At 37.9% G+C, this 14,541-nt stretch overlaps 2 protein-coding genes across 4 annotated transcripts in view; both read left to right on the top strand.

Moving 5' to 3' along the window:
* Positions 1 to 8,255, top strand: part of LOC117949430 (CUGBP Elav-like family member 2) — a 34,007-nt gene extending 25,752 nt beyond the window's left edge. For all 3 annotated transcript variants that reach the window (XM_034879719.1, XM_034879721.1, XM_034879720.1), the window contains exons 10-15: positions 481 to 606; positions 2,382 to 2,558; positions 2,674 to 2,820; positions 3,486 to 3,667; positions 4,599 to 5,526; positions 5,584 to 8,255. In XM_034879719.1, coding sequence (XP_034735610.1) covers positions 481 to 606; positions 2,382 to 2,558; positions 2,674 to 2,820; positions 3,486 to 3,613 — 578 coding nt within the window. In that variant the 3' untranslated portion in view covers positions 3,614 to 3,667; positions 4,599 to 5,526; positions 5,584 to 8,255. The remainder of the gene's footprint in view (positions 1 to 480; positions 607 to 2,381; positions 2,559 to 2,673; positions 2,821 to 3,485; positions 3,668 to 4,598; positions 5,527 to 5,583) is intronic.
* A 3,717-nt stretch (positions 8,256 to 11,972) lies between these two features.
* Positions 11,973 to 14,541, top strand: part of dhtkd1 (dehydrogenase E1 and transketolase domain containing 1) — a 13,899-nt gene continuing 11,330 nt past the window's right edge. The window contains exons 1-4 of the mRNA XM_034879678.1: positions 11,973 to 12,246; positions 12,560 to 12,712; positions 13,801 to 14,012; positions 14,138 to 14,332. Coding sequence (XP_034735569.1) covers positions 12,078 to 12,246; positions 12,560 to 12,712; positions 13,801 to 14,012; positions 14,138 to 14,332 — 729 coding nt within the window. The 5' untranslated portion in view covers positions 11,973 to 12,077. The remainder of the gene's footprint in view (positions 12,247 to 12,559; positions 12,713 to 13,800; positions 14,013 to 14,137; positions 14,333 to 14,541) is intronic.

Raw genomic sequence — 14,541 nt, 5'->3', positions numbered from 1 at the left:
ACATGTTCACAGTTAGCCCTCATGCTGCTGTGATCCTATCAACCTACTGCTCTGCAAACCTCCTTCCACTATTTGCCTAATGGCCCCCAGCCATTCCTCCATTATTTTATGAGAGTTAATCAGCCACATATAAAATTTTATGAGAGCCCCCATTTCCTTTCTTCTGTGTAAATATGCATTAGCTCCATCTGTCTGAGTTTTGCATATTGCTGCTACGGTAAGGCCCTCTCCGCTTTAAGAGACAGATTTTTAACTGCCCTCTCACTGCTGTGTCATCCTCCCGTAATCATAACAATTTGTGGCAAAGATGCCAGACATAGAGTATAGAGGGATATGAGGTGAGGTGAACATGTGCTAGTCATCCCTGTGGTAACTTTGCTTCTATTACATATACTGTGTGTGTGTGTGTGTGTGTGTGTGTGTGTGTGTGTGTGTGTATTCATATGTATATTTATTTATTTATTTTGTGTCTTGTAACAGTCGGTTCAACAGCAGCGTCCAGCGCGGGTGCTGCCATGAACACCTTGGCATCTCTGGGCACGCTGCAGGGTCTCACTGGCAGCTCTATGGGCCTCAACCTCAACGCTCTTACCAACAGCATCAGTGGTAAGTGTCTGTTTTTAATAGCTGGATAAAAGCTAACACTTCCACTTATTTCAATGCTACATTGGGAAATAGTTGGGATTAGGGAGCATCAAGATTTAAAAACCTTACTGTTTTGGTTTGCTGTTCTTGCTGCTTCATGTTCAAGATAACCCACTTTATTTGGTACATTTGTGAAACATAATGTAAATCAATAGTCATAAATTCTACCTGTTCACAAAGATAATGAAACATTTTGAGAGGTATTTATTCAACCATGTTTAGGGTTCAACGTTTGTCTGTTTTAGTTATTTGTTGTCTGCAGCAACGGCTCAAATTGCTGTAAGCTGGAATTCGGGGATAACTGGAAATGATCATGTGCTTCTATAGACATATGAACTCAATCTGCCACATGTGGGTGCTGTAATTAAGGCTTTAAAATGCAAAGTTTGAAAGGCCATGTCCCCCACACAGTAAGTCTGATTGACTGAAAATTTCTCACACAGGTGCAGGTTATAATGTGCTCGACAAAAAATCCTTAAGGACCATTAAGGTCCGCCTAGAAAATCTTTCAGCCATTTTTTAATTTTTTGAGAAAAACAATTTTGAGATGTCCTCCTACAGCGTAGCTCCGATTGCCACCAAATTTTCAGTGAATGATCAATGGATCAATCTTTTTAAAAGTTGTATAAAGCATGTTCATATCACGATTACTTTTGAAGTTACCAGTGAACTTCAAAATGGGCGTGGCTCTGGACATAAATGAACACAAATCAGCAACCGTAAGGCCAATCATCACAAAACTCACAGGGTATGTTTAGATAAGTGCCCCTCATATACTCAGACAGTTTTAAATACATATAGCACTAGGAGGTGCTACGAGTGAAAGATAGGGGAGTAAGATTACACACATTTTACTATAAATCCCATATTCATTGTCCAAACATCACCAATCTTTCAGAATGTTCTCATAAGTACCTGAACCACGCCCTGAAAGTTTCATTCAAATTGAACACCAGGGGCGCTATAAATGCAAACAAACTGCAGGTAATATAGTACAAATCAGGCTAGAAATGACTAAATGTTTGTCTAATCAACACAAAACTTCCGGGAAATGTCTACATAATGACCTCACACATACACACCAGGTCTCATTCAAATTGAACACTACTGGGTGCTTTAAATTCACAAGAACTGGACGCGGAATGAGGCAAATCAAGGTTTAAGCTTGGAATTATTATTAATGGTTTTCATGTTGGTCATCTGTTTTTGCCATGAGCTGGACGGAGCTACATATCACACTGAATTTAAAATAAATGTTTTGGAAAAATTAGTTGTAGGCATTTTAAACAAAGTGCACTGTTTGTCTAATCGTTACAAAGCTCGCAAGATATGTTTCATAACGACGTTGGACCACATGTTTGAAATTACATTGAAGTCACTATTGAGAAAAAAGGTTTGAACCCGCGAATCGACGCTTGCGGCTATATTTATTAAGGTTGTAATTTGCCGTGGTGTTGGACAGGACTTCATGATATTGACAGGTGTTTTGCCCGTCCCCATTTACAAATATGAGGGAGAAACAATGTTAGTAACACATTTTAATATAATGCAACCCAGAATAACAACCCCACCAATAACCTTGACCTCAGTAATAAATGCATGAATGGAATTAACACTTAGGTAGAATATGTTGCAGAGCTGTTTTTCTGTGGTGGCAAAAAAACTGTAATTCCTCAATTTTCTGTAAGCCACAAAATGTGTTATGAGTGTACAACCTATTTGTTTCTGTTTTCCAGGTATGGGGGCCATGAATGGAGGCCTGGGAGGCTCCATGGCCAACGGATCAGCAGCCAGCTCCATGGACGCTCTGACCCAGGCCTACTCAGGGATGCAGCAGTACACCGCCTCCGCCCTGCCCTCCCTCTATGGCCAGTCTCTCCTCCAGCAGAGCATTGCTGGCGGCCAGAAGGAAGGTGAGCATTATCACTTTTGTTAAATAACATCAAATTGAGGATTGATTAATTGACTGCGGGTGCATCTTAATACGTTTCTAACTTAAGTCTTGTCCGTTTTTCTTATTAAATGGAGTAGGGCCAGAGGGCGCCAACCTTTTCATCTACCACCTGCCCCAGGAGTTTGGGGACCAGGATCTGCTGCAGATGTTTATGCCTTTTGGAAATGTGGTTTCTGCCAAAGTCTTCATTGACAAGCAGACCAATCTGAGCAAGTGCTTTGGTAAGTCTGTTTGCACCACTGGGCCCTATAGCCTTCTTGTATTGTGTAATCGATGGACGTGCTAGGTAGTGTGGTGGATATTAGGGTTCTTAAGTTATGTCTTCAGTTATTTCAAACCCGTGACATGAGTCCTTTCTCCTTATTAATCATGCTCATTTTAAGGCATTAAACCTTCCCAACAGTATTCTATAATACATCTTTTCTTTGCAGCTTTAATGCTTTTCAATTATATGCCATCATTTAATACCGTTGTAGTATTTTGTAAAAACATTTAAGCTGTAACCAGTGAAATGTGTTACTGCTTGATAGATGACATAACCAGTTTTTTCCAAAAAGTAGCCATCAATTTATTCTATGCATTTAATGTTTGAGTTACTATTTAGCAAGTAGTGAGATTATCATGTAACCCAAATTATGCAACTTAAATTTACCATAAAATATTGTCTTTCAAGAGTTAGTTTACTCATATTTAGAGCACTAAATACAGTTTTTAGTTAATAAATTATAAGTTTTAATTATAAATTTGTTTCTGGCCCCGGTCTTAAGATATAATAGTTTTTAAATGTGAAGGGGGTGTGTTAGAGTTCAAACAAGGTGTTAAATATGTAAGTATGTATGTATGTATGTATGTAAGTAACATGTGCCCTCCACCTTTTTGTTATTAGGGTTTGTCAGCTATGACAATCCTGTGTCCGCGCAAGCTGCCATCCAGGCCATGAATGGTTTCCAGATCGGAATGAAGAGGCTGAAGGTTCAGCTGAAGCGATCCAAGAACGACAGCAAACCCTACTGATCCTAGCCCTGGGGCCTCCCCCCCCACCCCAGCTCTAATACTAGCACTGCTAGGGTAAGTTCACCCTCCAGCCATGGTCATCATAGCAGAGACTCAATGGGGCAGGGGGGAAGGAGCCCACCACAGGAGGGAGACTCACTCTACTCCTATTTAAATTAAAAAAAAAAAAAAAAAAAAATCTTTCCACATTTTACTGTATGGCATTCCTGCGGTTTTATCATGTAATTTGAGTGGGAGTAAATATTTTAATGTACATGATTATTTATGACTATCACTGGAGTCAGTGTTCACTGGAGGTATTTTGTGTCACTGTAGTTAGGGGAGACCATCAGGTGTGCGCCATTTCATTGCCTTCAGGTCAAGCTAGACAGGTTGACTAAGGATCAGTTATTTTTCAGACGGTCTGAAGCCAGGCCACCTAGTCCCAGAGCTTCAACCTGTCTTTGGCTTTTTACATTTAGTCTGTCACGTTTGTTTGTCATTCTTAATGTGAAAATCTTTTTCACTCTAAATTCTTAGATCATTGCTCCCCCCCCCCCCCCCCTCCTCCTTTCCCTCTTCTGTCTCCCACTCTTTTTCTCTCATATCTAAGCCATGTTAAGCTAGGCTACCTCTATTTTCTCTATTAACAACCTCTTCCAGTCATTCCATCCATCCTCCAAGTCTCCTCCTAGGGAGACTGGCTCTAGATGGATCTCTACTGGTGCCAAGTATACAGCATGTTGGCCTTTCTGCCATATGTCCTGGTGGTGTCACTTGCTTAACTCTGTGTATTGTTTTTGTGTGTCAGGAGAGGATGGGGGATGTTTACTGCACTGTCCTTAACGTATGTGGTGGTTGGCATTGTTTTTGTTGTTTTTTGTGCCTCATGGCTAAACGATTCTTGTGCTGTGCCCCTAACTTTCTCTTCTCTCCTCTTTGTCTTCTCTCTCTCTCTCTCTCTCTCGCTCTCTCTCTTCCTTTTGTGTTTTTGTTCCTTTTTTAGAACAAATCTCCATGCCTGTTTGCTCATCATTAGCCTAGCATGTCTTCATGATGTTGAAAGCCAAGCCAAACTCCTGGCCTCATCATCCCACCATTGTCTGTGATGTCTCTCTAAGCTCGCCTGACCAATACCTGGCCACCCACTGACCCTTGACCTTAGCTCAACCTGATTTTTCTGCATGTATATTCATTTTGTCAAGTTTTTTTCTGTATAGAAATGTGACAAGTGGGAGAGAGGTCAAGCAAATCAATGTGAAAAATTGCCTGCGTGCATTCATTTAAGAACTTTTTTCGAATGTTTTTCCTTTTTTGCGACTGTTTTAAAAACCAACCTGTGGGATTTCGTATTTTTAATTTTGCTTTGTTTTTTTTTGTTTCTTTTTACCTCTCTCAGTAAAATTCACTTGAAAGTTGAATACAGGGATTGGCACATGGCTGTGCTATTTGGTGCCATTAGCAATATGTTGGCTTCTTTAAAAAAAAAAAAAAGGAAAATAAAAAGCAAATGCTACAGACCACTTTTCAACACTTTTGAAAGTCTGACCAGTAAAACCCCTCTCAGTGCTCTGTAATGATCTCTAGTACACTTTGCGGGCAGTGTGAAGATTTACACCAAGGCTATTTAAAAATATATATTTTCTTTTCATTTACAAAAATTCAGTGTATTTACCTTTTTTGAACTATTGATGGCACAATAAAAGGTACATTTGCTCTATTTAGAGAAATGACTACCTACATGAGTCAACTTTTTTAGAACTGATTCACAAATAGACAATCTGTGGTTTAAATGCACACTTAGATTACCTATATTTTATACCATTGAATCTATAGAAGTTTAACTAACAGAACCCAGGCAAAACTTTGGGTTTTTTGTAGATTAGGTTGTAATGTCATCTGAGTGTGTGGGGGTGTGTGTGTGTGTGTGAGTGGTAGGGGGGAGGGGGGAGGGGGGAGTCTTCAGTGTATTACATTTTTTTTTTAAAGAGGACTAAAATCTGTTTGATCAGCGTGACCGTTTGAGATTCATTTCTAGTAAATTAAAAACACTTTAAGTATAAAAATTCCTCTGCATTAATTGTAATTTCAACATCTGTGAAAATATAAAAAAAAATTCCATAAGAGTCACAGTATGTAGACTTAATTTTCTTTTCAGCGTTAAAGAAAAATTTAGTTTTCAACTTCCACGGTACGTCTTGTTGGCTTTCTGTGAGTTTGTGATTAATAATTGAATTAATGGATGTTTCACTTTGGTTTAGTTTGGATGCCGCATGTTGAAAGATGATTACAATGTCTGTTAATCATACAGATGCCAGACAATGTCTTTTTGTTCTAATTTGATGTTAAAGTGCCCATGTGTCAAACTCAGTGTTTTTGAATTTACACATTTTTTTTCCCTGTAATATTACCTAGTTTACTTTATACACACACACACACACACACACAACACTTTGTGGTTGCAAATGTGGGAGCCCCTGAAGAAGAGATCACTTGGACACAACACACAATCTCTGCACATTTTATAGACACACATACACTCTTGCTTTTTTACTTTTGCCGATTGTTCTTTTTAGTGACTTCCAGTATCATATTTCAGTCGTACACGATGCACAGCACATCAATACTAAATCCACCACAAATAGTGTTGGTTTACAAATACATTCCATTTTTTCAACACAAAGTTTACATTTAGTTCGGGGGGTGGTATTTTGTCTGTTGTACTACACGTTGAGACAACCCTGGTAAAATAACCACTTCACTCCCAAAGAAGGGTTCCCTAAAACTGCGTACCTGGTGGCGCTAAAAAGTTGTCAACTCAGGGGCTTTTTTTGTGTGTGAAACTAGACACTCGCACAAGATTACAACAAAAATGCACAATTATTCACCATTTGACCTTTTCGGTTTGGATTTTTCTTTTCTCAAAATACATAAATATTCCAAAAGAAATATATATAATGGTACCAAATTTGAAACTGAAAGTGCTCGAGGAAAGTGTTGTGGTTTTGTAAGGAAACATTAAGCACAATTGTGGGAGCTAATCACTTTTGCAGAATGGTGTGTGTGTGATTATAATCTCCAAATTTAAGGTACCACTGATTTAACTTTTTAATATGGGCATGTGCTTTTTACAGTGTTTTTTCTATCCAAATGCAATACAATATTCAAAGTGCCATATATACGTCTAGAAACTGCCTACACATCCTTATCAGGCCTTGGTTTAGAGATTGCTGCAGTTCGCCTTTTTTGTCTATTTATGCCAGTGTAATCAAAAACTCGTCACCTGCTCGTGTCTCCCCTTCCCCCACTCCCCCCTCTTGTGTGTTGAGTTATTGGTAAATGTGTGTTGTGATGTACTCAATTTGAACAGTTGGTTAAAAGAAATTCTAGATAAACAATAAACTTCCCTATACATTTGAAGTTTAAACCTCTTTCTTAGTGAGTGTCAACACGTGTATTGTAACACTTTACATAAAAACGATGGGTGACCAGATGTGTCGGGAAAATCTAAGTAAAAAAATGATCTTAAAGTCAAGTTAACAAAAAACGGCTTGAATGCCATGTTAAGCTCTTGAAATGATAAAAATGTGTGTCAAACACTGAAATGGTTGCAGATCTGTGGTTAGTATGCAGTGTATGGTAAAGTGTTGCTGTGAATGAATAAAAAAGCACAATGTACAGTCCACAGCGGTTCTAACAGGAACTTGACTCACTTCAGGGGCTTCCATCACACATCCCGTTCAAGCTCTAACAATCACTTTTTTTGTTCCGTTTTCATATTCTGAAGTGCTATTTTTTGACAAGTGTGGTAGCTTTGCATCTCTATAGATATTGTCTTGATCCAAAAGAAAAGAGGGAAAAAATAAATCTTTTCCTGTGTTTTTCCTTGTCTGATAATCGGTAGGACTTTGTTCATGTTCCACCAATAAGTTAATAGATGTTTTATCTTGTCTTGATGAAAGCCAAAGTGGGTGCATTTGGATGTGATCTGTAATATGCATACAGTCCGGTTTCTTTCTTTTTTTTCTTCAGTCAATATCTTTTTTTTTTTTTAAACTGGGTGGGATTAAGAAAAGAAAAAAAAGACATGCACAGGCTTTCCAATTTCTACAACTGGTTGTTCATATGTATTTTGTACCAGTGAAGCTTTTTATATTGGAAATTAAAGGAAAAAAAAAATCTATATTGGGAAAAAAAAAAGAATTGTCTGGCCTCTCAATGTGGCCTCGCCTTGACCAGGTCTCGAGTTTGGCCTCTTGGTGGTGTCAAGCAATTTTTTTTTTTTTGTGTGTGTGTTTTGTTTTTTTGTCCCTAAAAGATGCCTGATTTAGATTATACTCGAATCTCTGTTTCTCTATTCGTTAATTAGTTTCCGTTCCGGGGGGGGGGGGGGGGTCTTCTAAATCGTGGTAAGTTTCATGTTAGTATTTGTGCTGTCCACATAGTTTAATGGTCAACAGGATTTCAACAACTTCTGTGGAGAATTGTCTTAGTTGAAGAGTTAACTGTTTAGTTTGAGCCTTGCTTTTTACCTGTGTAGAGTTTTCAGTTTTTTTCCCATAGCGGGGTGTGTAGCCTAAAGACTGTTCTTTTTTTGGTCAATGTTTGTTCATGTGTGGTGTGTTTCTTTGCCTCTGTCTCCAAATTAAACCATTTCCCCTAATATGGACTGTGTGTCTTTGTGTGTTGTGCTTGTCCAGTGTTGTAAAGACATTTTACAAACCACCCCTCCCTCCCCCAGTGTTTCATGTCTCGCTAACTTGTTTCTCTTTGTTGTGCTTTTCTTTGCTTATTTTTGAGCAGTAACGGATGAAGGAGAGCAGGTTTATCTAAATCTTAATGTGAACCTCCAGGTGTCTGAAGGGCTGGGGGGCGGGTTGTCATACGTAATTACTCTGGCATTTGATAAATGAAACCCATTCTACAGCTAGTTTGGGTTTCAAATACATCTGTGAACACCCTGTCTTTATACAAATAAATTAACATTTGTGTGAAAACTAAAATCCTGTCAGTTTAATTAGCAGTTAACACCTTGAGTGTAGACTCCGTAGTAGTTACATGATTAGCTGATCAACAGATTGACTTTAGACCTGAAAATGATAGTCTGTCCTCAAATGAATTGGCCATCATTTTGATAATTGACCTATGATTATTACACTAAATTCAGCCCCTCAAATGTAAGGATTTGAAGATATTCTGTCATGACAAAAGAAAATATATTTTGGTCTCAGATGTTTTTTTTGGGGAGAAAACGAGTCCTTTGAAGATGTTAACTTTGGCTCTGCAGTATTTTGGAGACAATTTCTTGAACATTTTCAGAAATGATTATAAACCAAATGATTAATAAAATAATGGAAATTATCATTTGGTGCAACCCTGAAAGCAAAATTCAAATTTGTTGGTTCCAGTTTCTCAAATGTGCAGATTTTCTTCCTTATGTGTTATACAATTTTATGTTAGATATATTTGGACTTTAAACCGACTGTTGGGGGGAACAAAAACATTTAGAAAACGTCACCTAGAGTTCTGTAAATCCTTATGGCTGTTTTCTCCATTTCTGGCATTTTCTAGACAAAATGACAAATCATCTTTTGAATAATTGATAAGGTAAATAATAACAGGAGCCCTATTCCATAGAAAAGCTCCACCAACCATGTGGGGGGTGAAGGGAGGTCCGGAAGAAGACCCCGCTCTGAAAATTTTTGGTTGTGAAAGCCCAGATTTGGTGGTCCAATTCTAATGCCACAATTCCATCATATACTAATCTTAATAATTGCATATTTTAATTTGCCTGTCAGATTGTAAATGTGGTGAATTATTGTAAAATATAATAAGGCTTCTAGTGTGTTTTAGCCCACAGCCTGTAAAAAGCTATTTATATTTAAAGCCATACATATTCCTGACTGATCAGAACTTTTGTATTTAAGAGTTATTAGTGTTATTAATTTACTCTTTCAATATAAGGTTTATCAAGACGTCACAATGATGGTTAATGTAGGCCTTTTGTTACATAATCACATTCCTATCAAGCTACTGCAAGTAGTTTTGTGACAAGTTTTATTTTAAAAACATGATTGTGGGCATCTGACATTAGTTTGCAAAAAGCGTTCTAGGAGTGTTTTAAACTAAGTTACAGTAAGGCTGCATTTCCTCATGAGGTAGTTCTGTTACTCGACAACATTCCCTGTATCTTAGAGATGGCTCTGCTGTACAAAGATGTAAACAAAGATGCAGCGCTTTCAGAGAAACATGACGATTAAGTAGTCTTATAGAAATATCAGTTAAACATGGTATAATAAAGATATTTCTAGGACAAAGGGAGCCATGTCTACTGTATATTTCACCCTCTAAGCAAGATCCACGTCCTGGATATAAAAATTGTAGCTTTGATCTGGACAACTGATGTTAAAACCTGATGCTTACCAGTGTTTAGGATAACTGATTAATGTTCTGCTTTCAAACACAATTGAAAAACATGTTTCATAATTTCATTATTTTTAGGTTAAATTGTCCTTTATAGGGATTACATGGGAACATGACATTTGTGTGATGTCAATTACCAAAGCACACATTTGTAAGTACAGGTCATTATTCACCTTGCTTGTCAACTAAATGTACAGTATGGCATGTTTGGGCAAGAAGACTTCATCCAGAAGTATGACCTGAGGACCAACATTTATACCATGGGAAAGTATACACCAAAGGTTTAATTTTATCATGAAAATAGGTATTTTAGAAGGTAAATCTGCATTTGGTGTACATCTTTGTCTCAGAAATATTTATAGACCAAATATTTCATCAATAATGGAAATTATCATTCGGAGCAACCCTGTTTTTTGAGACGGGTCTTCAAAAAACAGTATGATGATTTTCTATTTAAATTCTTGGGGGAAGAAATATGCAAAAATGTAATTCCTCATCTGTTTTTCCTTTGCAGCCTGTCCTTTAAAAACAACTTGACTGACAAAGGTAACTGAATGTTTTCCTTCCACAAGAAAGCTATACAAAGTAACTTATGACTAATGCTTCTTGTGCTTTACCTCTTTTTCTGCAAAAAAATGCTGTGAAATGAACTAAAGTATACCAAAAAATAGCAGAGACATGTTGTCTTACATTTTGCTTTATATCTTGGCATTATGTGGAAGCCTTAAAGGTTTAATTGAAAAATACAAGGGCATGTTAGGTCAACATCTGGATAAAAAGAAAAAGTAAAATATTTCTGTGTAATATCACAGAAAAACTATAGACTACAGTACATTTATGGTATGGGTAAATCCCTGTATTAAGATGAATTTACTATAAATTACAAAACATTAAAAGTGTCCTTCCTCTATCAAGAACGATGAGAATCGTTCTGTTTGGATTCAAGTTAAAGCTGTTCTGGAACAATTCTCCTCTTGTGTCACAGGCAAATTATAGAAGCACAAGGCAAATTAATAATGATGGTTTACTCTTTTATACACAAACATCTTTCTTTTAAATTCCATTTTTTAAACCTAGCGGGAAAATAAACGTCTAACACGTTTTTAAAGCTCAGAAATAAGCAAAGGGTCAGATGTTTTGATGTTAAATTGTCTCTGAAGCTCTGTAAATCTGGATATTTCCTCATTTTTTGATTTAATGGTGGTGGTGCAAAGAGCTACCTCACAATAAATCTTTGATAGGCTAGTTAGGGTTGACATATCCACATCATGTTACTCACTAGAATGTGTCACGGTCACCTGTATACTATCAGACAAAGGACAATTTGAGAAAAAATTATAAATTGAAGAAGCAACATAAAGAAAAATAGAATATTGTCAATTTCTTACCAAAACCAAGCAAAATCCTGCTTTCCAACGTTCAAATGTGGAATCTGGAATTTACAATAAACACATGAAAGCAGCACTGATCTCGTACCTTGACACTTGTGCTACGTCACGGCGCTTGTCCCCGATGTTAGTCGAGTGCAGATTTGAGTCGCGCATGCTCAGATTTAAACGGTTTACAGCATAACATGTCATACTGAAATTCGTGAAATACACGAAGGAGTGAAGTACCTCAAGTAGCCCTCCCCGATGTACATCGAGTGCAGATTTGAGTTGCGCATGCGTTACTTTGAGACAATTAGCAAACATGATGCTAACGAGAGACTTCTGTAATGTCGACACAGTCAAAATGAACCTACTTTTAATAGTTCTTTCACTGCTGGCTACAAGTTAGCAATCAAACACAACAAAGGTTGTCAGTTAAATGGCGTTTTGAGTTAACGTCAGCAAAGAAAAAACAATCATAGATAGCTATAACGTTTTTGAAGTGACTGCTAGCTTAGCTACAAGCTAGCAATCAAACAAAACGAAACGTGTAACGTAACATGAAACTTAGCCAATAGGCTTTCGATGCGTCGTCTCCTCCCATAGCGTTGCTCTCTCGCCAGTATGGCCGCCGTTCTGTAGCCGTTGGTGTGTGTGTGGAGATAAAGATTATAGTTTTGCACTTTCAAACAATGTCGGCCGTACTTTTCCTTAAAAAGTCGTTGAGCAAACTGCCACCGAGTGTCACTCGGCAGGTGGCCGGCTGTTGTTATCACACCGAGAGAGGTGTTTACGGATACCGACCCAAACTGATTGAGAGCCACCACAAGTTAAGCGACCGCATCGCAGCACTGAATCAAGGTCAGTGTTTACTATGTACGCAAATTAACATCACCCGATAAGAAGACGAGGTGCTGACGTAACGCTACTGACTTACATACGTGCATTCACTGTAGTTTATAACGTTAGTTTTTTTTCCAGTCTTCTTTGTGTAAAATATTATTCCAATGTAATTGTCACTTAGCTGCTCGGTGTTGATTTATAAATATGGTTGTTGCAATTAACGTTAGCCGAAGATGACATTACACCAGGTGGCTGACACTGAAGTGTGTTTCGGAAAAGGATTACCTAAAGTAACCCTAACCCATGCTGACAGCGGCCTGTTGTCTTGCAGATCATGGTCTTGCCCGTCTGGTGGAGGCATACAGAGCACATGGACACAAGGCTGCTAAAATTAACCCCTTACTACCCCAAAAGCCTGTTACCCACAGCGTCCCGGAGATAAACATGCTGACTGGCACCATCACAGGACCACTCAACACCTCAGGTAACTGTTACTGTGTTACACAACAGCTGTGGATGGAGACCTACAGAAAGCATGCAGAAGTTGGGACAATGACAATATCTCCTCCTTGAAACCTTGTTTTATTATTTGTATACATGCAACATTATGTCATTATTATATTTATTCACATTTTCTTATGCTTTGCAGGGTAAACTTCACTGATAGTGATTCATTGATTGTGGTAGTTTTAGTTTAGTTTAGATCCTTTAATACAACAATGTAAAATATTCCCATAAAAGTGCAATGTATGTATTCAAAACCATAGTGATGTGTTAGTAGAAATTTGCAAGTATCACCAAAATAAAGTTTCAAAAGCTCTGAGCTTTGTTTAATATTACTGATGCAATCTTGTATAAGTAGCATAATACTGCTGGTCCAGAAGGAACTAACTTTAACTATTTTATAGAAAGTTTGGCGGATATTACAATGTATCATATTTTATCATTTGTATGCAAAATAATACACGTGTCCAATAAATGTAGTGGAGTAAAAAGTACAATATTTCCTTAAGAGTAGTGGAGGATAAGTTTAAAGTAGCATTATATTAAAGTAATCAAGTAATGTACAAGAATGTCAGAATTGTATTTCATTTTAATACCTGAATACATTTACTTAGGTACATTAGTTAATTGTAATGTAGGCCTGTTGCCGAGTGAAAATGTAACTCTGAAAGAACAAATTTACAAAAACCTGGTAAACCTTCTAAAACGGTTTATTCTTCTATATTTTCTAATGTAAAATTTTATCTGAGTATTTGGTGAAGTGCCATACAAAGTACTATGATATATTTTTTTGTTAAGTGTACATTTTATTGTTTTATAGACCTAAGGTTGGAAATGGTTGGATAATGGTTTTTACCTTTCAGCTGTGGTTGAAATAAAAAATGTAAAAAACTCAGGTAGTTAATTGCATTCACCAGTTACACCATGTACAGATTAGTCCTTGATTAGACATGATTAGAATAACAACTGTGGTGCTCTCAGTCCTGAGGAGTGAAACTTAAAAATAGACAGCGCTCCCCTCGGTTCACTTGTCGGTATTATCACGACACATTCAATGTGCTTCTGCAGGTCTACGGCACTTTGGCAAAGCACAGGCTTCAGTGGAAGAGGTTCAGGCCTACCTGGAAGAAGCCTACTGTGGTCACCTGTCAGTGGAGACCAGCCAGCTGAGCAGCCTCGACGAGAGGGAGTGGTTTGCTGACCGCTTTGAGGAACTCAGGAAAAAGAAATTTTCCCTGGAGGAGAGGAGGCAGCTGGCCAAGATTATGCTGGAATCTCAGGTAGGGCCAAGAAGAAAGAAAATGTACTGTATTATTTGACAAATCTTATCACATGTTTTTTTTGTAATATCCTGTATTTTTAATCCATCTGTTTCTTTACTTTTTCTTTCACCACCTTTCACCAGGAATTTGACCACTTTTTGGCCACCAAGTTTGCTACCGTGAAACGTTATGGAGGAGAAGGAGCAGAGAGCATGATGGCCTTCTTCTACGAGCTTTTCTTCCAGTTGGCCCACAGCGGAGTCACTGACATTGTCATCGGCATGCCTCACAGAGGCCGACTTAACCTCCTGACAGGCCTGCTGAAGTTCCCACCAGAGGTTAACTAGCCTTAGACAGCTACATTTAATGACACATTTACTTTCAAATTAATCTGTGACTTGACCAGATTACCATATTCTCCGGACTATAAATCGCATCAGTCCAAAAATGCACCCTGAAGAAGAAAAAACAAACATATACACTCACCGGCCACTTTATTAGGTACCCCATGCTAGTAACGGGTTGGACCCCCTTTTGCCTTCAGAAC

Source organism: Etheostoma cragini, chromosome 8, assembly GCF_013103735.1.
Source record: "Etheostoma cragini isolate CJK2018 chromosome 8, CSU_Ecrag_1.0, whole genome shotgun sequence".
Lineage (NCBI taxonomy): Eukaryota > Metazoa > Chordata > Actinopteri > Perciformes > Percidae > Etheostoma > Etheostoma cragini.
Note: the sequence above shows the minus strand (reverse complement) of the source record. Positions and strands in the feature narration are given on the sequence as shown.